The sequence below is a fragment of the Anser brachyrhynchus genome (assembly GCF_964034855.1).
Source record: "Anser brachyrhynchus genome assembly, chromosome: 2".
NCBI classification, from domain to species: domain Eukaryota; kingdom Metazoa; phylum Chordata; class Aves; order Anseriformes; family Anatidae; genus Anser; species Anser brachyrhynchus.
In genome coordinates, this window is record NC_137695.1 from 133,707,842 (window position 1) to 133,732,864 (window position 25,023).

Sequence of the window (25,023 nt, forward strand, 5' to 3'; positions counted from 1 at the left end):
ATATTCTGAAAAAATAAATACATTTGAAAACAGTGTGAAAAATATATCAGTGTAGTCAATATTTTAATTAACTTGAAGGTTATGATTAAGAGTATGTCTATAACACGCATAGATGAATTGCACCTAGGTAGAAATGGTGGAAGGAGTTCGGCAACATTTATATGATCTTTTCAAATGAGAAAAAAATAACTTGCAATACAACAGTAGGGACAAATGTAAGGAACTGTACTTGAGAACAAGTAGCTAATAGCACAAAATCTGTAGAGGGGAACATACAGTACTGGAATCTTACAAAAAAGACGGACAGTTGTAATGAACTGCAGTGAAAATGGGTGCAATGTTGCATCTTGTGACTGTTTACTTTTTTCCTCTTTATGTGCTTGTTCTCACAGTTTGAGATAGATTTTAGTCATCCCAGCATCTACTGGAAAGGAAACAGTAGTCTGGAAACAACTCTGGAAATTTCTGATTGTGTTGGGGATGCTTTTTTCTTTTTTTCTTTTTTTTTTTTTTTTTTCAGTTGATGCTGGACAGGCCGCATAGGTGAATGTATTTTGCTATTCATGGGTAAGAACTGGTCAGGAATGTGATAATTGGCATCAGTCTTAGCTGTTCTTTCTATGGGATGGCAAAGCAGAAAAAATACCTATTGTAGTCCAAAGATAAGCAGGATGAATCGAGGCTAACAAGTTTGAGAACTGCTGTATCGCTGTCATAATTACCTAAATGTAAAAATGTTATCAGTAAGTAGTTAGATACTGCTCATAAATATATACACACATACATTTATATGTATATATATGTATGCATATGTATATATGTTATTTTGCCATTGATACGTAACCTGAACTTTTCAAGGGTTCCTGAGAAATCTGGGAACCCTGAAGTAAGAAAGAATGCACGACCAAGAATATATCAAGTCTATCTTGACTAAAACTTGAAAAACATCAGGAGGATACCATGTCTTAAAAAATACCATATCTGAAGAAAGATGTAGCACGCTGGGTGGTAGAAAGAGGACCAAGGTTATCTGAGGAAAAAAATACATTGTTGTCCCCAGAATGGATATTTAATGAAATGAGAGGAACCTTCTGTGGGAAAATTGATTAACCTTGTGTAAGGATCAAGTAACTTGATAAGATGACAAATTGTCAGAATCAAGTATAAGTAATAGCATAGATGGGGCCACCTGGATCGAGTGTATAAATAACTGTAACAAACTGAGTTACATAAATGACCTGTAACTTCAGAACTGGGTATGCAGAAATGATCATTCTGATACCCTGTACTGTACTGCTAATTATATAAGTAGTTCTGTATTTTCCTGGCACTGGAGCTTCTCTGACTTCGAGATCTGGTTCAAGGATTGAAGTGGACAGAAATCCGTACAATTTTTAAGATTAGTTTTCTGAAAGTTTGGTTCTCTAACCAGCCTTCATTGCAAGATCAGAGGAATACCAGTGGCAGTACAAAAAAAGGGGTGGGAGGCAGAGGAGTGTCGACTGCGGGTTTTGTTCAGATTAGTTTTGCTGTTGCAGAATCTAGATTTATATTTCAAGAACTGTAATTGAAAAGCACTTACATAAAGGAAGCAAGTAGCTTATACTCATTTTGTAGGCAGGGAAATTCATATGGAGTGGTTTTGGTTTAGATAGTTACAAGCTTGTTGCCAACAAATTGTACCATCATTATTTTTTCAAATGGTTTTGGTGAGTTATCCTGTTTTGTCAGTTCTTTTTGAAGTCTTTCTGCTAATATTTTTTATTTATTCATATTTTTTTAAGAAGTCCTTACCAAAAAATGGTACTATTCTCTGTTCTTGTCAGGGGACTGAAAACTTAATGACTTAAAGCATAATCAAAGAAAAGGGGGAAAACTAAAAGGAAGCTTGTATATCTTGACAGAATAGCTTTATTTTAAGAACTGTTGCAGTTGCTTTTAAAAAGCAAAATATGGAGGAAAAAACTAACGTGGAAGAAGTAGGGGTTTTTGAAGCTGAAAAAGGTATCAATTTCAGATGAAAAAATATGGCCCATGTGTGGAATCATGTTTCTAATCTTTTACATTTAATCTTTCATTGGTATCAATGCTGCAGCTCCATTTTATGACACATGAATTAGACTGGAATTTTCAGATGTAAAGGAGTTAAGTGTACACCTTTTAATTGAAATTAATAAAAATTTGTGGTTAATGCCTTTAGGGTCTTGGACAGTTGCATCCCACTGACTTTTAATTAGCTAATGCATACTTTCCAGAATACTGTAATCCAGAAATATATTACAAACCTTTTTTGTCTTCCTTTCAGACAGTTTAGTTAACTCCTACTTATTTTTGGAATAGCAAGTACCAGGCAGAAAAGTAACAGGGAAGGATTAGTTCCAAGTGGCTGAAAGTATTCAGCTTCGCTTTAGGTTGAAAGTGAAGGGAAGGAGGATCACATTGAAGTATAGGAGGAATAAGAAAAAGCATAGCCAGCAGGTATTTACAGCTGTGAGTCCACTGATGTCTTCTGAAGAATGTGCCTGAAGTAGAATTTAAAATATTGGCAGCTAGGCTGCTGTTGGTTTTTATAGTAACGCTGTCAGCTGGGTGAGGAAGTGAGAGAACAGATTCATATTCAGGAGCACCGAGGACCTCACTAGCTATTTGGAGATAAAAAATAGCTTCTTTGGTCATTTGCTGTTTCTAATTGTTGAAGATTTTGCTGAAGCCTTAAGTTTATCTGCAAAGCCCTTTAAATAGGGGGAAATTTGAGAGTTATTTTCTTAATTTTAACAAACTGACGCGTTAAAACAGAAGTTAACTGGACAGGTGGAATAGGCAAAGAGATGAAGTGCTGCATATTGGCTTTGCAGTGAAACATATATAGCGGTGAAAAATTTATAACAATGAAATTTTGAAATAGGTTTAAATTGCATATACCTTCCTAAGTACATAAAATTTAAAATACTAAAGATTCTATTGAAAAACAACAGCAGCAAAACCCAAAAAAATTGTCTGATAATCTTTCAGATGTATCATACTTAGCTATTTTTCAGTTAGAAAATAGAGGAGTTGGAAGAGGAAGAACTGTGAGAAGATAAACAAAAAAACCCACATGATTTTCAGTTTTCTCTAAAATAATTGTTGTGCTGTCTCTCTTAACTATGCTGTCAGTACATGGGTACAGGAATATGTCAAGCTTGGTGTCAACTACCTGACAAAGTAGTTTTTGAAATTAAAAGCTACCATTTTAGCATTGACCTCTTTATGTTCTGCAGAAGTAGAAAAGGTGAGGAATAACGTTGCTCTGCCATGTTCTATGCATTGTGTAGGTGGTACTTTTTCTAGTTTTCAGCAAGTGTGCTGTTTTAGATAAAGCAATACATTTTATTAGTTTCTAGTGCCAAACTGAAACGGAAAAAGAATTGGTTTGGAACAACTTTCTACACGGAATTAACTGCAGATGGAGAAATCAAGAAAACAGCAAAATCAAGTAGTTCTTCAAATCCAAAGTGGGATGAACAGCTGACAGTGTAAGTAGATTTTTTTTGATTATTTAATACTATTTATTAGCCAGACCCTGCAGGCAAATATTTACTAGGCTTGGCTGCCTACATAATTTTCTCTGGCTGTTGATAACTACATGCAGACATAAGATGCTGTTTATCTTAAATGAAAAGTCTTTCTCAGTGCTTATGATGTCCCAAGGACATTTTTATTTTGTTTTGTTTTGAGGAGAGTGTTCTTGTATACAGTTACTGTCCACAGTATACCCTTAATATTTGTTTGTACTGTGGACCTTTCAAGTTTAAGATTCGTCTCTAGAAGATCTTACTGTCATTCTCAACATTAAAACACAAAAATTCTCAGCTGGATAAATAGTAGTTATAAGGAAAGTCACTTTTTGTTTTAAATTTCCTAATGAAAGGGGTACACACACAAAAACAGTTTACTGCAGAATGGCCACGTAACTTACCCTTACGTTTGAGCAGTTTATCATGGTTATGGTTTATTTGCTTACTGTGCTACAGGTGCAGATATACCTGACTATGACCCTATGAAGAATTGGCAAATCTTGCCCAATGTAGTTGGCTAGAATGCATTATTATGCAACCAAGATTGTACTACTACAGATTTGGGTGTGGAAACAGCACAGCTACTTTCAAGAGGCATTGAACATGGGCTAGTACGCCTTAGAACATCTGACCTGCCTTTGTGCAATAGTAGCCAGCTTTGTTAGTTAGGGGAACCTGGTTTGGTTCTGGAGAATGGGGAGAGGCACAGTGTAACTAATTCTGGGGGAACCGTTTACTTGGGAACACTAGTTGTTAACTGCAGACCTGGGCTGAACCAGGCAGATATTCCTCTGTCACATTTCTTGATGTTTCAGGTTTAGTAGTTCATTAGCCTTTTGTAGTACAGCAAAACTGAATAGCATAGTCTTGGGCCTAACATTGATTTCCAGGAGTTATTACTAGCACAAGTACAGAGCTATCGATATTCACAGAGAGCAGTTGCTGTTGAGGAGGCAGGTTTCATTTGACAGGTTTTGGTGAGCTGATAGAAATGAAGTAATTTGATGTATACAGTACAGCCAAACAAACTCATTCCATCATCAGTATTATTTAGGATCTGATTCTTATATGTCAGGTATTCTGGTCCCCTTTTCTTCCATCTGTCAGAAAGGTATCGTTTCAGTTGCCCAGTCCATTTGGGAATAAGTAAACTCTCCAGTTTAACAAGTTCCCATGACCTGTATGGGGCATGCATGAGCACCAGCAGTGTATTCTGTGTGTAATCCCCACCCTTTTCTTTTTTAAAGCTGGTATTTTAGTAAGTCTTCCATTAGAAGGCAGCGTATTCAAAATATAAAAGCATACTTCCTCATGGATTTCTGCAAAAATGATCCATGTTGTCCAACATGTTCAAGTGACTAAAGTTAGCTCTGTTGATGCGGCCTGGGGATTGTTTTTAGCATTATTTTTAGCAATACTGATATAACTTCATGTTTCTGGTTCTGACAGATATGTGACCTTGGACTTGCAGTACAATGTTTCTGCTCCATTTTTCACAGCTAAAAGCACTCTTGCTGTAATAGACCTTATCTTGCAAAACTTACTCTCTAGGACCTAGCATTGTTTTCCTTCCTGAGCAGGGGGGAGATACTGCCAAGGCTTATTGTAGCATTACTGTAATTGGGACCTTTATCTTTCTGCTTTCCTCCAGTTTTTACTTTAGCTTTATCATTTGATTTTTTCCCCTCTGATTTTTGTGAGCATGCATTGTGACTTTATATATATATTTGTGGATTCATAAGCAATGTTTTATCAACATTTTCATGGCAAGTTGACAGCTATGGAATGTATTCCTCCTGCTTGCAAGTAGCTGATTGGTTGTATTTTCATTTTTAATAATTGGTATTTTTCTTTCTAGTGACAGACAAATTAAATATACTTACTACCTTTTTGTTCACATTAAATAATGTGAGTTTTTAGTTAGAATTCTGCAATAGTGAGGAATAAGGAAAATATGTCTTTCATAAATCAAGTAAGATATGTTGTTATATAACAGATTTGAGCTTAGTGTAGGTTATTCTGATACTCCCCAAATTCCTTATGCTATTATAGTAATGCACTTTAATTGATCTTAAGGATAAATATTATAGTGTTTACAGTGCTTAATTAATTAAAAATTTCCCCTAATGGTACAAAAACCACTTTCAGTCAATTAGTATCAAGAAACAACAACAAACATGAGAAATTGAATTAAGATCAAATACTCCTAATAACACGAATGAATACTTTAAAATCTGTATATATTTTTTAAAAAATGTATTTTATATGCAGGAATGTGACTCCACAGACTACGCTGGAATTTAGAGTGTGGAGCCATCACACTTTAAAAGCAGATGCTTTATTAGGAAGAGCCACTGTAGACTTGAGACAAGCTTTGGAAATACACAATAGAAAATGTAAGTTATCCTGAAGGATATTTTAAGTAGAATTATTATTACTAATCTATATATCAAAACTGGCAATCAGACTGACTACTAACTATACATGTAATTACAACTGATTTTCAGTTGATGTCTTTCCTTGTCTCTTCTGGACATGTCTAACTGTGCTATAGAGAGCAATTTAAATGTAACAATGGGATATAATAATTTTGAAACATACACCAGAGTACAAGTTACTACAAACTAAGTAAACACAGTAGTGATTAATTGAAATGTTTTGTGGCAAACTAATACCTAATTTGCTAGAAGATCTGTTTTAGACTTGTTTTTAAAACAAACAAAAAGATCTAAAGTTTTTGAAAAGCCATCATTGTTCATGTTTTCCTTCTTTGGAATTGTTAATAGAAGGGCTGCATATTTTTCTCTCATAATTTAGCTGCCCAGAGAGCAGTAGAAACCATTGATGAAAGAAACAATTGAGAAACTTCTTTTTAGTATATCAGTGATTGTTGTGTTCTATGTAACTTTTAACTTTTGTTGTCTTTAATAGAATTAAAACAGGTCTTTATCTAATTCACTTTTAATTTTTTTTCATTAATGCAAGAAGATGGTGAATCCACACTTTAAATTCCGCTCCAGAGTGGCAGTAGAATTCCAGCTAAACCAATTTCTAACCTTTCTCGCAAATTAGATACACAAATCTGAGAGCTCTGTTTAGGGAGGTGGAGGAAAGGAGATCCCCCCCAACCCCCTCCCCCCTGCTTCATTTTTCTGATTCTTACAGAAAAATGAAACAGAATGCAAAATCAAGTGGAGTTTCTTCAGCAGTATGAAAAAGATTTCTGCCCAGGGTTTCATAGTTAAGCAGAAAAGTTGCATATTTTTAAAGTTTTTTTTAAAGTGATTTCTAAAATGACATTATAGTGAAATAAAATACTATTTAAATATTCATTCCGACGTTACATGACCATATTTTTAAATACTTTTTAACAGAATAAAAAAGTGATCACAAAAATAATTGTGCCTTCCGAACATCTAATGCATGATGTTTTATGCTTTAACTGTGTCAGAAGAAACTAGATTGTAATAGTAACAGCAAACAAAATAGTTAATATTTTGTTGCTGTAGATACAGGGATTGTAGGATCCGATAACCTGGCAAATTCTTTCAGGAAATGGTTGACTGAGTTAGCTGTACATTGCACTAAAGGTAATTTATGTGCAGCTCTTCTGATTTTGATGTGTCAACAGTTTGACACACGCTGGATTATCAAGTAATTCAGTGATGAATAATCTGGTCAGTATCCTTCAGTGGTTCAGTTATTTGTACCTAACGTAAAATGCAGTACTTGAAAGGTGCTTTACTGAAGAAAATGTAAAGAGGATGTCTTCTAAATGCAGAAACTTTAGAATTAGTGCTATTAATTTCTCCTGTTAGGCACTGTTAGTAGTGAATTGCTGCCCACACCCCTCCCAGCTTTCTTGCAAACTCAGTTGGAGTACAGTGAGCTGTTGGTCTGGTTTTGTAAGTTAACCTTTTAAAACAACAGAAGGTAAACCAATCACCCTTTGCAGAGATGACAATTATGAATATGTATCCTAACAGCTCTGTGGTAGGCTAGTTTCTTCTCCCTTTTCTTTCGGTACCATTTTCTAAAATGCAGATCTCAGAATCAATAATTCTATAGTAATTTGGCAGCTTTCTGGTTGCTCCAGTGAAATCCATTTGTAACATAGCAGTGGGTGTTCGCTAATAACAGTTGCCCCACTACATACAGTTGAATCTGTTTTTAAAAATAACAGATGTCAGTATTGACCTTAGCAAAGTCTTGGGGATATCTGATAATAGCTGATGCTAGCATTCCCTGTTTTCATGTTTATTGTTCATTTATGATGTTTATTAAGAAATTAAAAAAATAAGGAAATGCTAGTTTAATGCATAGAAGTGCAAGTTGCATAGGGAGCTTTGACTTTAGCTTGGAACGCTGTCATATTGAGGGAAATATGCTGATACATCTTGAAAAAAAATAATCCTTTAATCTGAGACCACAAATACTAAAAGGCCGTAACCATTTTAACCTGATTAATGTGAACTCATAGCTTACTGTGTTTGCATTTCTGACGTGTAGTTTTAAAGGCTGTACTAGTATCAGTTGATTTAGGGAGAATTATGCAACATCCACAGCATGTTTTACCTCTGGTTATGTATGTCTGTCTACATGTATGTGCATTGCTTACCAGTTATATTGGATTTTTTTATTGCACCATGTACATTTTTTTTTGTATATCTTGAAACAAAAAGTTTGCTTTGTGGAAAATAGTTTCTCATTTAATTTTTGATTGCTTGAGGTATCTTCTCTTACTGTTTAATCCTTGGAGTTGGAGTCTGTGAAAATGCTCCTAAGAACTTACTAAAATATATATTTAAATAGGAAAGACTGTATGGAGTCTTCGTATTTATCCTTTCCTCAAAGTGGTGTTCTTTTCAGTTGTCTCTTAGAATTACTTTTGGAAGGTGATATAAGAAATGAACATAAGCTCTGGTTGTAGGATAAAGTTCCCTGTGACTTGTAACATGTAGTATTTGGATGTGTAGTTCAGAAGTTGTTTGGCTTTAAGACTTCCTGTGTTATGTAAGTAGTGCATGATTTCAGAAGGGTTTAGTGGAAAAAGAAAACCTGGGAAATCATTTACAATAAACGGCTGAAAATATATGGATCCTATAATATACCTAGAATATGTTATGTAAATGGACAATTTATTTCTGTAATATAGTGTGCTTTTACCCACAGCTGGTGTAGATTTACACAGTTTCATAGTGATTTCTATGGTGATTCAAATCATCTGAACATCTCATGTTACATTTTGTACAACTAAATATATTTTTGTTGACAATCTTTTTTTAACTTTGCTTAGAATTTAATTTTTCCTTTATCCCTTTTCTCCTTCTCTTCTCCTACCCACCCCAACTCCGTTTCTAGTGGAGAAGGTGAAAGAACAGTTGAAACTGTCTTTGGAAAACAAGAGTGGCATGGTGCAAACAGGTGAACTGACAGTTGTGCTAGATGGTTTGGTTGTTGAACAAGAATCTCTTACAAATATCAGTTCACCAGCAACCAGTAAGTTAAAACAATTCAATTGGATTGTAAAATTTTGATTAATATTTCAAACAGATGTAGTGGAATATTTCTATTGATTTTTGTTTGTTTACTGTTCAGTAGAAGTTCAGCAAAATGGTGAAGCTGTGCATGAAAACAGAGATGCTTCAGGAAGAAGTACAATAAGGTTGGAATTTATTTTTGTACTTTAGACTGAATGTGACATATATCAGCAAATTTATGAGTTAACATTTTTTTGTGTGAACGGCAGTGATTTTCACTGTCAAGCCCTTAATTATTTTACCACAGGTTTTAGAAATACGGTTTGTATAATAATTACGTAATTTAGTTTGACAGAAATTAAATTTGCAACTCTGTCCTTCCTCTCCTGTTAGAGCCAGTACTTTGATTGCCTCTTGAAAGTGTAGCCCTCTGAAAATAGATTTCTAGTTAGTTGAAATTTTATGAAATCCTGGGAGCAGTGGCTCAGCGTGATTTTGTGTACTTATTGCATTCATTTTTTTTTTGCTGTTTAAGAGACATTTCTGTTCCTGTGTACCAACTTGTTGCAATGTACCATTTGAACGGAAGGAAGAAGAAAAAAAGCATAAATGACTTCCCCTTTACCCGGTTCCTTTTTTAAGGTTGTTATCAGGAAGTTGTTGAACAGACTTGTATTGCGTTTAGGAAGCAGTATTCAGAACACTAAAGCAAAGACTTTGCCTGCTTTAACCTGAAGTGGCAAGAAGAAGACTTTGGGATCAATTTAGAGCTTCATTCTTGGTGCCTCCATCTTTATGCCAGCTGATGGACTGCCTGCAGAGAAGTAGGAGTAGATTGTTTGACCTCTCACCATTAGTGAGTCAAGTAGGTCAATATTCACATCAAATTAACAGTACTGACCTGCCAGTTACCCTGCAGTCAGCTCCTTTCTACGTAAGTTTTTAACACAGGATGGAGTGAAAAAGCATACAGTTGCTATGCATTTGAATGACAGGGACACATTTGTTCTTGTACGCTTGACTTGATTCTTCTTTTGAACAGAAGTTCTCCCACAGGTGTCCAATATGAGGGAGTGAGGATAAAAAGTTACTTATCCTAGTTTGCTTTAGAAAGGTTTGGGATTATGCAAAGTGAATTGAAATGCATATGCATAACACTTTGAAAAACGAATAGCAATCATTTGTTTTCATTCAACTGTTACTACTCCTGGTGTGGCTTTTACTGTCACGTTTACTTGACGTTTGTGTTCTGATTACAACAGTTTTCCATATAAATTTCCAGCTGTTTTGATTTACAGTTTTAAAACAAACAGGTTTCTAGTCTAGAATTGAAAAGGGATTGTATTTTAATTCTCTGTTAATACTACTCATCTTGAGTTGGGTAAGGTAGCATGGAAATTCTGTTTCTTCCTTTCATATTCTGCAAAGTGGGACTTGTAACAATTCTCATGTTTTTTGTTATATATTTAACTTGAATTTTTAGCCGCTAGTCCTTGCGAAGATGGAGAGTTGGCACTGAATGTAATTTTCATAATATGTGATTCTGGTGGGTGGCTTTATACATTCTAGGATAGATTTAAGTAAAAGTAGTGCAGTTGAACAGGACTTTGCATTCAGAGGCCCTTACAGTATATGTATTTCCTTGCAGCCATTCAAACACAGAGCTTCCTATGTATATCTGTCCACATACTGGCCCATCCTGCCTATATATAGAGAAACTTCTTTTACTGAAGGAGTTTTCTTACTTATGTTATTACTAGAAAAAAAAAATAGAGATATGACAAACAAAATTATTGTTCCAGTTGCTTAATGAGAGAAAAAGTTCTCCTGCTCATAGCTGCTGCTTTGGAATGGTTCCTAAGGCAGTTTTGGAAGATGTGGCAGGCACATTGGTCTGCCCAACTCAATTCTAATATGCCATTACAAAGTAAAAGATGAAGAGAAAATGAGAAATCTTATCTAAGTATCTAAAATTCTTCAAAACAACATTTGTATGTTGTTCCTTAATTGTTTTTGTCTTGCACTTGACTGTTACCTAGGCTGCATACATGGTATTAAACTGTTGTGAATTTACCACAGTTCCTTTATGTGTTTCTTTACCATGTTATAGTGTAGGATTTGTTTTACTTTGCCTAACTGTTCAACGTGTTTGTACTAATGTAAACCCATCCTTTTTTTTTATTTTTACCAAGATCTGCTTGTGATATTTCTAATGGGATAGACAATCAAGTACCTTCAAACTCTGTAGTACAGAGTGCGTTCTGCACAGAAGCTATTAATGGAGACAGCTCACCATCTCCTACTCATGTTGCAGCCAGACCCAAAAATACACCAGTACCAAAACCACTTGCAGCTCAGCCCATCAACAGCACTGGTAAGAATGGGAGCGTTATGAGACCATGTACCGTAAGGCTTTTTTGTCTAGTTGAAATGAATCTGAAGTTGAATCACTTTTTTCTGTACATTTTTTTGTTAGATTTCAAAAATACTGAAAGGATGTTTCTGGGCTTGAATTTATAATCTTGTGTTTTCACTTCCATGATTTTTTTCTGGAGTAGGTCCATTCTTCAGTCTACCAACTTTCACACTTCCCTTTGAATTCTCATCTTGGATGAAGAAAGATGTAAAGCATCCAAATCTCCCTTCCCTATCCCAGATGACTAAACCATATTATGAGTTGTCAGGAGGAAAACTTAGATTTCTTTCACAGAATTAATTAGAATAACTATAGTTAGGTTTCTTTTGCTATTGGATAAATCTGCTGTTCAGTGCTGTCAGGGAATCACAGAATCATCTAGGTTGGAAGAGACCTCCAAGATCATCTAGTCCAACCTCTGACCTAACACTAACAAGTCCTCCACTAAACCGTATCACTAAGCTCTACATCTAAATGTTTTTTAAAGACCTCCAGGGTTGGTGACTCAACCACTTCCCTGGGCAGCCCATCCCAATGCCTAACAACCCTTTCAGTAAAGAAGTTTTTCCTAATATCCAACCTAAACCTCCCCTGGTGCAACTTTAGCCCATTCCCCCTCGTCCTGTCACCAGGAACTATTGTGCTTTTAGTTGAAATGTGTTGAAGATTCTTTTTGCCTTCCGTTTTTTTAAAAAAATACTTGTTTCAGAACAGATGTTGGCAAATAGTAAATCTCATTTTCTTCTTACACATAAAAACTTTGATACTGGTTATGATTAGAGGTAACATTCAGTAAAGTAAAAGAAGTGAAAAGCAAATATTTTTCATTATTTTTGTTCTTCGGAGAGAGCTTTGCATCTAATCATGACTGTGCTTTCTGTCTTTCCTCAGCTGAGTGACTGGGATTAGAGTGATAGCAGAGCAAAAAGGTACTCTTAAATAGGAAGAGGCAAGCTGTTAATAAACAGGAGAATGGAGACTGTCAAGCTTCCTGTAATAGAGTGGGAAATGTGGGATGGTAGGAGGATGACAGAAATAATTATAAACTTTAAAAGGTAGTAATTAAATCAGGTCTTCTTTGAAGTGTATCTCTATTTAGAGAACTTGAACTCAATTCCTTTCTCTTTTCAGTTGAAGGCCAAAGAGCATATGTATTATTTAAGTGTTGTTCCCTTTTTAGGGGGAGAGATACAATAGCTGAGAGATCCATTTTAAATTGGTATTCGGATAGTGTAATTGCAGAAATAATTGATTTGTTCAAATAGTAATATTGATGAAACCATACTACTGAGCTTGCACTAAGTTACTGTTATAACAGTTTTCAACTACTGTACCCGTTGGTGGAGACTTTTTTGAGGCAAGATATAGAATGAGTCTTCAGCATTTATTGATGACACAGTTTTTGTTTTGTTTTTTTCTTCTCACCGTTGTGCTTAGCAGGATTGTCATTTTATGTGATGTTGCCAGAATTGCTTTTTCAGATCTAAATATTGAGGTAATCAGCTGATATAATGTTTTATAGATTTGTTTTGGAGATCAGCTTACTAAAAGAGACAACAATTTGTCAGTTAATTTGATCTCTGACTTCATTCTGGAATCTCGTAGATCCTTTCATGTAGATGAATTGAAATTACTTTTTTAATGATAGCTGAAACTTCAGCTGGCATTTTTTCCTATTTAAATAAAGCCGCTGCTAGTTAAAACAGACATTTGAAGAAAACCGATCAGGTTGTCTGTAGTTGCAATTTTTTATCTCATGCTTTATAGTTGCTTGAACTAATACGGAGTCTTGATGTATCTTGGTGTTGGTTAACCTGTTCTGTGTGAGCTGGAAGTAGTGATATATTGCCCTGGAATAGTTTTGTTCATAAAGCAGTGCCTTTACAGATCTTACAAATCGGCTGCTGCCTGTAAAATGATGCTCATCATTATGCATGTGAAGAAATATATGTGCCCCAGTGATAATTCCTTAAAGAAATTGGCTTGCTAATTGGAATATATTACTGATTTCTATTCTGTTGCTTGTAATTTTTTGACCTGCTTTTGTGTGTGTGCATTTGCATGTGTTTTAGAGGAAAATGAGATTTACAATTTGCCAATATCTGTTCTTACTTTCTGGGAAAGCAAGAAATTGCTGACATTACAGAGTAAGTAGTATGTAGAGTCTAGCTATTTTTTTATTTGTAAGGGTGCTATACAGAATTAAAATAAGTAAACTCTAAAGTGGTGTTCCATCATTTTATAGGTACTAATCTATGGTTAATTTTTGTACATTTCTATCAATAAGGCTACGAATATAGAGCAATTGTAGTATTTTGGCCTCAGAATTGTAAGCTGATTGTATGCTATCAGTTACAAAATTTCTTGAAGTTTCTGTTGCATATTATATTTGGTCTTGAAGGAAAATATTTCCAACTCCAGAAGAGGTACGAACTGAGAAGCTTAAATAGAATTGTCACTGATGTTAGCCTGCGTTTTCTGCACCCCTAGTTGTGGCTGATTTTGCATTGCTTTAAATAAGGACCTTGACTTTTAATGGGGGTTCTCTGACTACTGTACCTGATTTCTCTTGTCTGAGGCAAGGTCATGTGCTGAGATACTGTTCTGTTAAGCTCTGCAGATGATTGGTATTGATGTATTACTAGCCAATTGGGCTTGGGAGTACTTATGCCGTCTTAGCCCCTTTTTTCCTGCCAAATCCATGTCTGCTTTAAACCTGTTATGAGATTATGCTTGCTTGAGTTGGATGACATTTGTGTTGTTCTTAAAAAGACAGAAATCAATTCACTTTTATTCTAAAATAATTTTCTTAAGTCTTTGACCTATATAAATTACAAGTGTCATGGGTCTGACTGGGATGGAGTTTGTATGCTGCTGTATTTTAGATTTGTGACCAAAATAAAGTTGATAACACAGTTACGTTTTAGCTGTGGCTGAACAGTGTTAGCACAGAGTTAAGGCCTTATCTGTTTCTTACTCTGCCTCCCCCAGGCCAGTAAATAGATTGGGAGTATGCATGAGGTTGGGAGGGGACACAACCGGGCAGATGACCTGAACCAACCGAAGAGATATTCCATGCCTGTAATGTTATGCTCAGCAATAAAAAAGGAGATGAGGAAGTCTAGAGAGGTTAACCATCTTTTGGCTTGGGAACTGGCTGGGCATCAGTCTACCTATGGGAGGTGGTGAATGATTGCCTTTACATCGCTTGTTTTGTTTTGTTGTCTTTCTCTCTTCTTCTGCTTCTTTTTTTATTAATTAATTTTTGCCTTGACCATCAAGTTTTCTTGCTTTTACTCCTCTTTTCCTTTTGTTCCATCACACTGCGGATGGGAGGGAAGTGTGAGCGAATGACTCTGTGGTACTTAGCTAATACTTAGGTATGGTTAGCCACAACAGTTAGCAAAATACAGATTTTTAGGGCTTACTGACCTTGTTGGGGGTGTGAGGAGGAGATTTTTCGAAGCCATACACAGGTGTTTTTTTTGCTGAATTGTACAATTCTGTATCTCAACTCTCAAAAAGGGAAAAAAGTGTAAGAACTACCTCTTAGTTTTCTGTATTTCGAATAGTTATTTAGCTCCTAATATTTTTCTTTCATCTCATGCTAATAAAGATTCTTTTTTGAAGTTCGTACAAGTTCAAAGTTTCAAAGCAAATAAGGTGGTACTGTTTTCTGTGAAGCAGGTGTCTACCTTTTGCTAATCTAAAGAATAGAGTGTAAAGTTGAATTGAACAAGATATTCGGAACGAAGGTATTACCTTTGCTGGAAGTATAGAGAGTGGCTTGCAGATTGTACGTTTTAATTACAGCTTTAACTGAGGCAGGTGCACTGTGACTTTTTTGTCATTAGGCAAAAATGCTGCTTATGGCACGTAGGTATGAATTAAACGTGTTCCTTTCTTTGTTTCAACGTAGCTTGCTCTACAAGTAGATCATTAAAAAAGTAAAACTCATCAGAATCTGATATGCAAATGTTCTTATTTCCCATTTCTCAGTTAATGGTGAGTCATCTGCCTCTGCACCAGAAGCTGGTAATTCTTCTGTCTCCGAGGCAGTGGTAGGTTCAGCAGAAGCTCCCATGTCTACAGATTGCACTAACACTACAGTAGAACCTCAGTCAACAGCAGAAGCAGCTAGTTGTTCCGAAAGCCACGCTTCTACGTTACCTGTTGTGTCTGCTGGACTAGAAGATACAGCTACAACAGACTGTGCTCAACCTAATGCCAGAAACAGTATAGCAGCAGATGCAGCAAAACCAAGGGAATCCTCCTCAACCTCAAGTGCATCCGGAGAGCCTGTAAGACAGCAGCCTGGTAATGCCAGTACAGAACCTTTGCCACCAGGGTATGTGGGATTGATTTTAACACTGTAATTGTGTTTGGTCTGAATGTGTATATAAAGAAACAGCAGTTTAATTCCATATGGAGATTGCCAAATGCATATCAGCTATCTGAGAAGGGATTATTTGATCTAAAATGGGGTTTGTACTGTGCTGCTATAATTGGCTAGTAGCTCATGCCCCAGAAACTAGCAACTGATCACTGATTTGATGAGACAGTAATATGATCTAAATAGAGGAACTCTTGGGCATTATGGATGTGAAAGCTTTTCATTTGATCTATTCAAACTTATTTGGGTTATAATTCTTTGCTCCTTTGGTTCTTAAATTATAAGAATGTAGTAGCAACTAAGATACAGAGAAGTGAAAATGAGTAAAATAGTCTACAAATACTTGTAGGTGCTTGCAGTGTAGGAATGTAACCAGTAATGTTAAAAACACAGATTTAAAGTGTGTGTATATGCTCAGAATAACTAGAAACTGTTAATTCTATGAAACTGTTTGAGACTACTGCTGTACTCCTAAACCTTAAGTGCAAAATTAAAGATATGCTTAAATGTTAAATAAAAATATAACACATGTTCAAATACATATATCAATCTTAAACAAACACACCAGCAAAAAAAAAAAAGCTTTCATGTTTGGGTGAAAAGATGTTTTCAGTAACTAATTGAGGATACTGACATTTCTGTGATATTCTAAATATTAACTATTTTAACATTTTTTTTGAACACAGAAGTAGTTTATTGCCCAAAGCATATATACATTATGCCATTGCAGCTGATCTTTCTGGGAGCCTGTCTTGTATCTGCTTCCTCTGAAACAGGTTCAGTAAGTAATTAGGGACAGTTCACTTGAGTTTCTGCATTTGGATGAACATGGAAACAGGAATCTAAAAAGACAGAAGTACAGTATGTACTTTGTAGGGAAAATATTACAGGGTACTTAATTTTCATGTGTTTTGACAGTGGAAGCTCAGGTGGGAATTGCTGTAGTTATTTCCCCTCCCCACTTTTTTTCTTAGTTATTTGCTTTCCTATTGACAGGATCATAAGTACCAGGCATAGTGCACGCTATGGCCAAATGCATTTCTTCTTCCCTGACTGTATTCTCCTTCCTTCCCTCCCCAAATCTAGTGGAGCCTCTGTTATGTTTAGCCTAATAACTCTGAAACATGCTTTTGCTCCTCTTTTATCATCTCATAGTCTTGGCATTTAACCTCTTGAACTGCAGAAAGCATTTCTAGGAGTTTTATAGGATACTTTGTAATAGTGAAGAAGTGCACATCAAATTCTATGAGTAGCAAGCATATTTTTAGGAGCTAATTAATTACATTTTTAAGAAAAACATACATCTAACACAGGCAAGGACTTCAGTTCATTGTCTAACATTAATCCAGTTTTCCTCTCCCATTTATAAGTGGCACGTATTGTATTACAGCAGTCCTCAAGAGCATGAAACTTGAATTGCTTGTAGTGTTTGTTCTTCTATCCATCTTCATTGTAAGAGCTTTGCAGCTAAAACTGAAGAAGTAATCCCCAGTGATATCAGATACAGAATTTACCAGAACAGGAAATAGGAACACGGGGAAAATTATCTGATAGCGTGCATTTCAGGTTCACTCTGGAAGATCCTGTTGTTTGTTGGATATAGGGAACAATGCTTCAAAATGTAGATTACTTTTTTTTTTTTGTGAGAGGCAAGTACTTGAAAATGCAAAGAATGTGTCTAAACTTTCTGAATTTAGTTATTTTAGCATACAGACTGTGTGCAGTTAATTACTTGGCTTTGTTTTCAGATACCTTAAATAGAATTTGGAAATATTTGTGAATATTGATGTATGATCATTTTATGTACCAAGTCCCTTAAAGAAGTTTTTATGGTGATACCAGTTCAAGCAGGAAGTAAATGATTTTTATTCTAATGTGAGTTGTCTTTGGTGTTTCAGAATGAGCTTTGGATCTTCAATAGCAAAGACCTTTTTTTGCTTAGTGAGAAATAATTATCAAAGAAGTGTTTTCACCTTGACTTATATGAAAGTCTTTTTTGTCTTGAAGATGGGAGCAAAGAAAGGATCCTCATGGTAGAACCTATTATGTTGATCACAACACACGAACTACAACATGGGAAAGACCACAGCCCTTACCTCCTGGGTAATGTAGACTTTTTTTTTTATTATTTAAATCTGGTAATGGTACTATTTTTATGTTGTTGTTTGGTTGGTGCAAGAACAACTACAGTCTTATTTTTAGTAAGCATCTCATTGAAAATGTATCATATATATTAAGAAACCTTAACTTTCAGTTGGCTTAGAACTGTGTTAATTTGCATAAGAATATTGGTGTATATATATGTCTCTCATTCTGATGACTTGTTCAAATGTAGCTGCTAAATCGTGTTTTTCTTCCTTTAAAATGTAAGCATTAAATAATGAACACTTTACCACCCTTATTTAGATGGCACAACTAGTTGTAGTGCTGTCGTTCCTGACTTCTGATTCTCAGAAAATAAGGTTGTTTATTTTGTGTGTGTGAAACCTGCCAACTTGTTCACGGTCACAGGAAATTGCAAAGTTAAAACTGAGGTGACAGAAAGAGCTGAGGATGCTATTTCCTGCAGTCTGTTTGCTCAGTGTATTTGTTCTTCTACCAATGAAGCTGGGGAGCTGCATACTTCAGAAATTAAAAACATGACTGTCACTCTCAATTGTTCATTCAAATACTATCTAGGAACTTAGCAAAAAGAGAAAATTAGTTATGCGATGGTATTGGAAAACTTAGCTGTTAATATTTGTGTTTCTCGGTAGCTGGGAAAGAAGAGTTGATGATCGTGGAAGAGTTTACTATGTGGACCATAACACCAGAACAACAACATGGCAGCGACCAACAATGGAGTCAGTCAGGAACTTTGAGCAATGGCAATCTCAGCGTAATCAACTGCAGGGAGCTATGCAACAATTTAACCAACGATACCTCTATTCGGTAACTTTTGCATAAAATTTAGAAATGAATAGAGATATAGGTATACTTTCTGTTTCATTTTTCTAAAATGCTTTAATAACCATTCAACCGTATGTGTTATATTTCTCATCAGTAATTCAACTCCTGATTCTGTTCACAAAGTTTATAAAAATAATCCTTAAAGAAAAAAGTACTCCCTTCTGAATCTCCTTCCTAACATGAGCCTTGACTGTAGTAAAAGGTAAAAGTAGAGCACTCCCTTAACTGAAAAGGAGTGTAAAAGCTGGGTTTTGGACATTTTGAATATTAAATGGCATTCAAAACTTCCTTAGTGATTAGGAGTCTCTCATCAGTACAGGTGTGGTAATTCTGTTACTTTGAGCTCATTTTGAAGCTAAGTCACCTGGTTCATTTCTGGAATTTCTAATACAGCTTTGCATTTTGCTCAGATCGTTGCTCACTTAACTGTTGGAAGAAAGTATTGTGAGTAACTTCAAAGAAGATATTTCTTGAGACAGATTTTTTTTATTTCTAACGAGATAAATGGGATAGTTGTTTTTTCTGCAGTTAAAGATGGTGCCTGCAGGTCACTGTTACTCTAAACACTTTATTGTAACTGTTCAGTCTCTTAAGTCTCTAGGATTGGATCTTAATTTAATTAATGATAAATTAATTCAATTGAGTTGAATAAATTCAACTCAAAGCTGGAGTGCTTTGAGAAGAAACCGCTGTGGTATAAGTCTGAATCAGCATCATTTTGACTTCTGGACTAGGACTCTATACATCTGGATACTTAACTTTCCTTTGAATTTGATAGACCTCGGACATCTCAGAAAACTCTCACTTTTCCTGACCCTGAGATTTATTTGGTTTTGAGCTAGATTTATTCTCTCACAGTACAGAATATATTTATATGTATATTTATTTAGGTGATCATTCTTTCTTGATTTAATGATAACTCTTGCTGAAAATCCTGGACTCATTTCTCAGCATGTCCTTTCTGACTTAAAATCATCAAATTAGAATTTGTCAGACAGAATATGCTTGAAGAAAAAGAAAAGATAATTGGACTGCTTGCATCCTATTTGCATCTCCTTACAGTTCAATTTTTTAAGTAGTGTATCAGTTGCATACCCAAACCTCAAATTTTGGGGGGGAAGAAAAATTGAAATGATGTTGAAGAGAATGTGAATTCAGGTTTTTTGTTGTTATTTTTTTAATTTAAGTGCTGCTGTATACATTTCTTTTAGAATTGTTGTGGTCAAACCACAGGTAACTTCCTCTGGTGACGCATCAGAGCTCTGCCTATATAGCAGTTTATAAGTGAGAAAGTGAGATTATAATGTATTTTTTGGAAAAAGAAGTGAATTAATCCTCTTAATAAATAATTGAATATTTCAGCTACCTTGAATGGTCAAAGCTAAACCGTATGAAGAAATTAAAGTGGATAGAGTATAGTTATTATAATTACTTTTACTTTTTCTATTATGTTCTTCTCAGTGGTACTTCTCTCAAACTGGGGACTTGAATTATCTTGCTTTTGATTTATATGCATTTCTTTCTAGCTTCATTCTCTTTTGTTGTGTTGTCGTAACAGTAGGTAGTCCTTTTGTTTTTTTTATCGTCTATTTTATGGAATGTAGCAGTGCTTGTATTACTACTTACAGACTTAGTATTAGTTTATCCTTGTCCAAATCCATTGTTACTTGCACCCAGTTGTAGAGTAGCTCTACCTGGAAAGACTACTTAGATATTTCAAGATATTTAATACGAGAGAAGTTGCTTCAGACTTCTTGCTTCAAGTTTTTATCTCTTAATAGGCACATAACTAGTTACTAGTTGCAGTGTAATTTGCTGAAGTTACTGATTTTTGATACATTTAACATCCTGCAACTATATGCATTCAAATGAACTAAACAAAAAAAAAAGGAAGAAATATCCGTATGTGGGAAAATACTTACATAAAATGAATACCTATCCAAAGTAGGTGTTTAAAAAAAAAAAAAAGCTTGGGAAAACTAACATAACTTTCTTTAAAAAACGCCACTCACTTATTGTACAAGTACTAAATGATAGCTGTTAGAAACATTTGAATGTTATGGTCTGTTTACTTATAAACATAGTGTTAGCTAGATAGAACAGCCTTCTTCATCCTGCAGATGGTTACCTCATATCCATTTGAAAGCTCAAAGCATGCTGATGTGTAAAAGTATCTTTGAATGTCATTGACTGTTTTCTAAGGATGGACGTTCATTATTAAATCAGAATACAAGACACTGCTTGTTTACTATTTTAACATCTTAGTTTTAATATGCAGCATATAGTGCCGTACCATGTAGAAATATGAATTAGATCAGAGAGAGACTAGATACTAGAAATAATGTGACATATTAATGAATGCTTTACGTGGGTTAATATACTGTGCTGCTTTTGTTATTGAATGTGGCTCATTGAAATGGGGCCACTGCCTAGCGTTACAGTTTGTTCTGTAAGTGTGCATTAGCCAGCAGCGACATATAAACCTTTGGGCCTATTATGAAGATCAGAAAACTCTGAATCATACCACCATTCACATCTTTGGCAGATAGCATTTTTTGTTCTGTGCTATTCTTCCTATACTCACCACAGAGACGTCTTTGGTTATAGGGCCATTGTGACTGTATAGATTCCAAAAGCAGAAAAGGCTAAGTGTGTTTGTTGATGAGATGGTGGTAATTCTCTCTTCACATCTAATGTGAAGAGAGCCTGATCTTGATCCATTGCATTTTCTCCTGATCCTTGCTCTGTTTATATTTCACAGGAAAACATGAAAAATACTGTAGCTTTTCTTGCCTGAATTTGGTGTTTGTAAACTCTTAAATGGATTTGAGATTTTTGTATTGCTAATGCTATTGAAAACCAAAGCAGTGTTAGCAGTAAGGTGATCCTTAAGATACCCTTTGGAAAACGTAGATTGGTTTCCACTTACCAAAATTTAATTGTGCACAAAAGAACAGTAACACGTAACTATATAGGTGAATCTTCCATCCAAAAAGTTATAGGGGGTGATGCTTTTGATTATGAGTTAGAGCATGGATCCTGCAGTCTGAGGGATTTCTGCCTTTTATATTCTCTTTATTCCTTACTTTATATTCCTGGGAGCTACTGGGAGACTTTTGCAAGGTTACAGTTTATTAGAAGTTTAGCATAGTTTTTCATAATAATTTGATCTTTAAAAAAAATAATTATTTTTCCCCTTTTAACCTTACTGTATGTTAGTATAATTTTAAACATCTGAACACTTTAATGGAATGCGACTGTTTTTCCAAAGAAAAACAAAGTTTGAAAACAGCTAAACACCCAGAAAAGACATCTGCTATTAAGGAACCAAAAAACCCCCTATATTGGCAGTAGTCATTGTGCTTTCACACTTAATTTCAAATGTTAATTAATGGTAAAGCATATTCTTAAACAAGAAGCACTGCTTATATGTGTTTTCATAAAACTGTTGTGAACTGTACATCTTCAAGATCACTGGCTCTCTCAGGTTTTCTCTAGGAAGGGAAGGGATGGTATGTGGCATTGGAAACAGTGGAGGCAAGTGCACAAGTCATATATTATCACGTAATTATGCTTTTCCGTAAAAACAGACTAAAAATGGCATGGTGTTCAGAATGCACAGTCTTCAGAACTCATGGTAATCTTGAAACACATTATGGGAAAGAAAGGTGAATAATACTTGCCTAACTGAATGTCCTCTTGTTTATAAATAGGCTTCAATGTTATCAGCAGAAAATGATCCACTTGGGCCTTTGCCACCAGGCTGGGGTAAGTTAATAAGCTGTTGATTTCAGGAAAGAACAGTTAAAGAAATTTGGAATGCAATTGTTGTATAGTTTATTTTTGGTTTTGTTTGCCTTTTTTTCTTTTTTCCCATAGAAAGGAGAGTGGATTCAAATGATAGGGTGTATTTTGTAAATCATAACACAAAGACAACACAATGGGAAGACCCTCGAACTCAAGGGTAGGTGTGTAAATTGACTGCACAGATAAAAAGATCTTGCTTAACTGTTATTTTAAATGTCATGACGTGGGGGGAAAAAGTACTCTCTGCAATTTTTTTCTGCAGTTTACAAAATGAGGACCCGCTTCCAGAGGGCTGGGAAATCAGATATACTAGAGAAGGTGTGCGATACTTCGTTGATCACAATACTAGAACCACCACCTTCAACGATCCTCGTACCGGGAAGTCTTCTGTGTAAGTGAGAAATTAAGCGTAGTCTTTACTGTTTTAACTTGTTACAGTTTAATGATGAAGTTCTTCTCATATGGGAAAACAATCTATGTTTAGCTAGAGTTGAGCAGTAAATTGAGAGCAAATCATTGTCCTGTAAATCAATTTTTAACCTTTAATTGTCATTTTTTTCTATGCCACACTTCACCGTAGTGCTGTAATGCTGTAATGTTAAATGGTTTTTATTTATACACTGTTCAGATAACAAGATTGTATTGGCACTATAAATTGAGAGGGGAAATAAGGTAAACTTCTAAATTCAACCAATACAACTAATAGACAAATTTTTAAAGGAAGCAGGAAATGATTGTTAGGAGTATTGCTTATAGTTATATATTCTGTGGCAATATTAATGCCTAAGCAAGCTAATTCTGAATACTTCTCCACATTTTACATGCAAACCTTCTTTTTTTTCTTTTTTTTTTTTTTTTCAATTGGTTAGTCAGAAGCATTGACCCAACTGATGGGTAGCTGTCTTAATGTTTTGTGTAGAGCTTACTGGATTTACCTTTGATGTGTTGATGTCTTCTTTTTCCAAGAGCCTATAGATTAGTGTTCCATAAATTTCTTCATAGTTCGCAAGCACCTGAAGCCTTCGTTGTTGATCCTTGATTTTTTGTTGATCTTTGGTGACTATGATGTGACTGAGATCATACTGCAGTCTTTCACTTCAGCTGTCTTTCCTTTTAGGTGTCTTTCCTTTAGCTGTCTTCTAATTTTTACAAAATTGATAGGAATTTGAAATCCTCAAAATCTCTACCTTTTTTCCAAATTTGGTAAATTGGCTATTGTCTTTAGTAACAACAACAAAATAGGTGTGTGTTGCACAGCCAACGAATGGAAGACTGGTCAACTGAACCATCAGCTGCTTTTTGTTTCCTTGGAAAGCTATATAAAAAAGAAGTCAGGGCATATATTAAGAATTTCCATTTGTGATTGTGTCTTATGATCACAGTTTTTAATGTATTATTGAAATCTGCAAGCGGTTGTTTAGTGTTGAATGTGCTGTTTGACGTCTGTGTATTTAATGCATCTCAAATATATTCCCTTACAGAAATAAAGGGCCACAGATTGCTTACGAGCGTAGCTTTAGGTGGAAACTTGCTCATTTCCGTTACTTGTGTCAGGTACTGATTAAGTAATTGTTTACTTTTTGAAAGTATTTGAATTTACAGTTATAGTTTCTGCCTTTTAACATTATTACCTTATGATTACAGTCGAATGCACTGCCAAGCCATGTGAAAATCAATGTATCCAGACAGACTTTGTTTGAGGATTCCTTCCAGCAAGTAAGGCTGCAAAAATTGTTGTCTTTATGTTTATTCAGAAAAAACATAAGAACAAAAATAGCCATACCTAGTTCAGACTAACAGTCCTTCAAGCACAGTAATCTTCCTCTGGTATTAGCCAAAGGTGGGGTTTTAGGGAGGACTGTAAGAAAAGAAGTAATGTATATGTTAACTTTAACAAATAATTTTTAGCTCCCAACTGTTTACAATTCAGATGTTTTCTGAACTGGGTGTGTGGTTTCTGGCTATTTAATAATCATCAGTGGATTTCTGTTTTGTGACCTTGTCTGTGCTTTTCTTGTTAACTTTTTTACATCTACTGCAGCCTGTGGTAAAGATTTCCAAAACTGAACCACATCGCGTACCATATTAACCTAAGCACATCATATTTGCTTTTCTCTTTTTTTCATGTGTATATGTATACATTACAAAATGTTTATCTTCTCCAATTAAAACTGGTGCTCTGCTTTGCCCTTCAAAGGTTAAATCTGTGTAATTGATGCTTATATTGAGCTTCAATCTGTAGCCAGTATATGTTCCCTCCTTTTTTCTTCGTAACAATCAAAATGCTTATTGTATTTGTTCCTTCGAAACGTCTTGAGAAGGATTCTCCATAACCAAGCAGTATATTATTAATGGGAGCAGTACGCTTATTTTGGATTAGAGGAAATCATGTTACTTGTCTAAAACCAAAAATTTGTAATA

General features: G+C 35.1%; 1 protein-coding gene across 10 annotated transcripts in view; it reads left to right on the top strand.

Moving 5' to 3' along the window:
• WWP1 (WW domain containing E3 ubiquitin protein ligase 1) overlaps positions 1–25,023 on the top strand; it is a 62,313-nt gene that overhangs the window by 22,832 nt on the left and 14,458 nt on the right. For 2 of the 10 annotated variants that reach the window (XM_080581654.1, XM_080581656.1), the window contains 13 exons: positions 3,377–3,515; positions 5,829–5,953; positions 8,919–9,056; positions 9,156–9,222; positions 11,230–11,411; positions 15,453–15,801; positions 17,854–17,949; positions 18,603–18,777; positions 22,509–22,563; positions 22,675–22,759; positions 22,865–22,993; positions 24,084–24,156; positions 24,247–24,318. In XM_080581654.1, the coding sequence (XP_080437780.1) occupies positions 3,377–3,515; positions 5,829–5,953; positions 8,919–9,056; positions 9,156–9,222; positions 11,230–11,411; positions 15,453–15,801; positions 17,854–17,949; positions 18,603–18,777; positions 22,509–22,563; positions 22,675–22,759; positions 22,865–22,993; positions 24,084–24,156; positions 24,247–24,318 (1,685 nt within the window). Of the gene's footprint in view, positions 1–3,376; positions 3,516–5,828; positions 5,954–8,918; positions 9,057–9,155; positions 9,223–9,283; positions 9,972–11,229; positions 11,412–15,452; positions 15,802–17,853; positions 17,950–18,602; positions 18,778–22,508; positions 22,564–22,631; positions 22,760–22,864; positions 22,994–24,083; positions 24,157–24,246; positions 24,319–25,023 lie in introns of those variants that run through there. The other 8 variants (XM_080581657.1, XM_080581658.1, XM_080581660.1 and 5 more) reach the window with 6 other exon arrangements.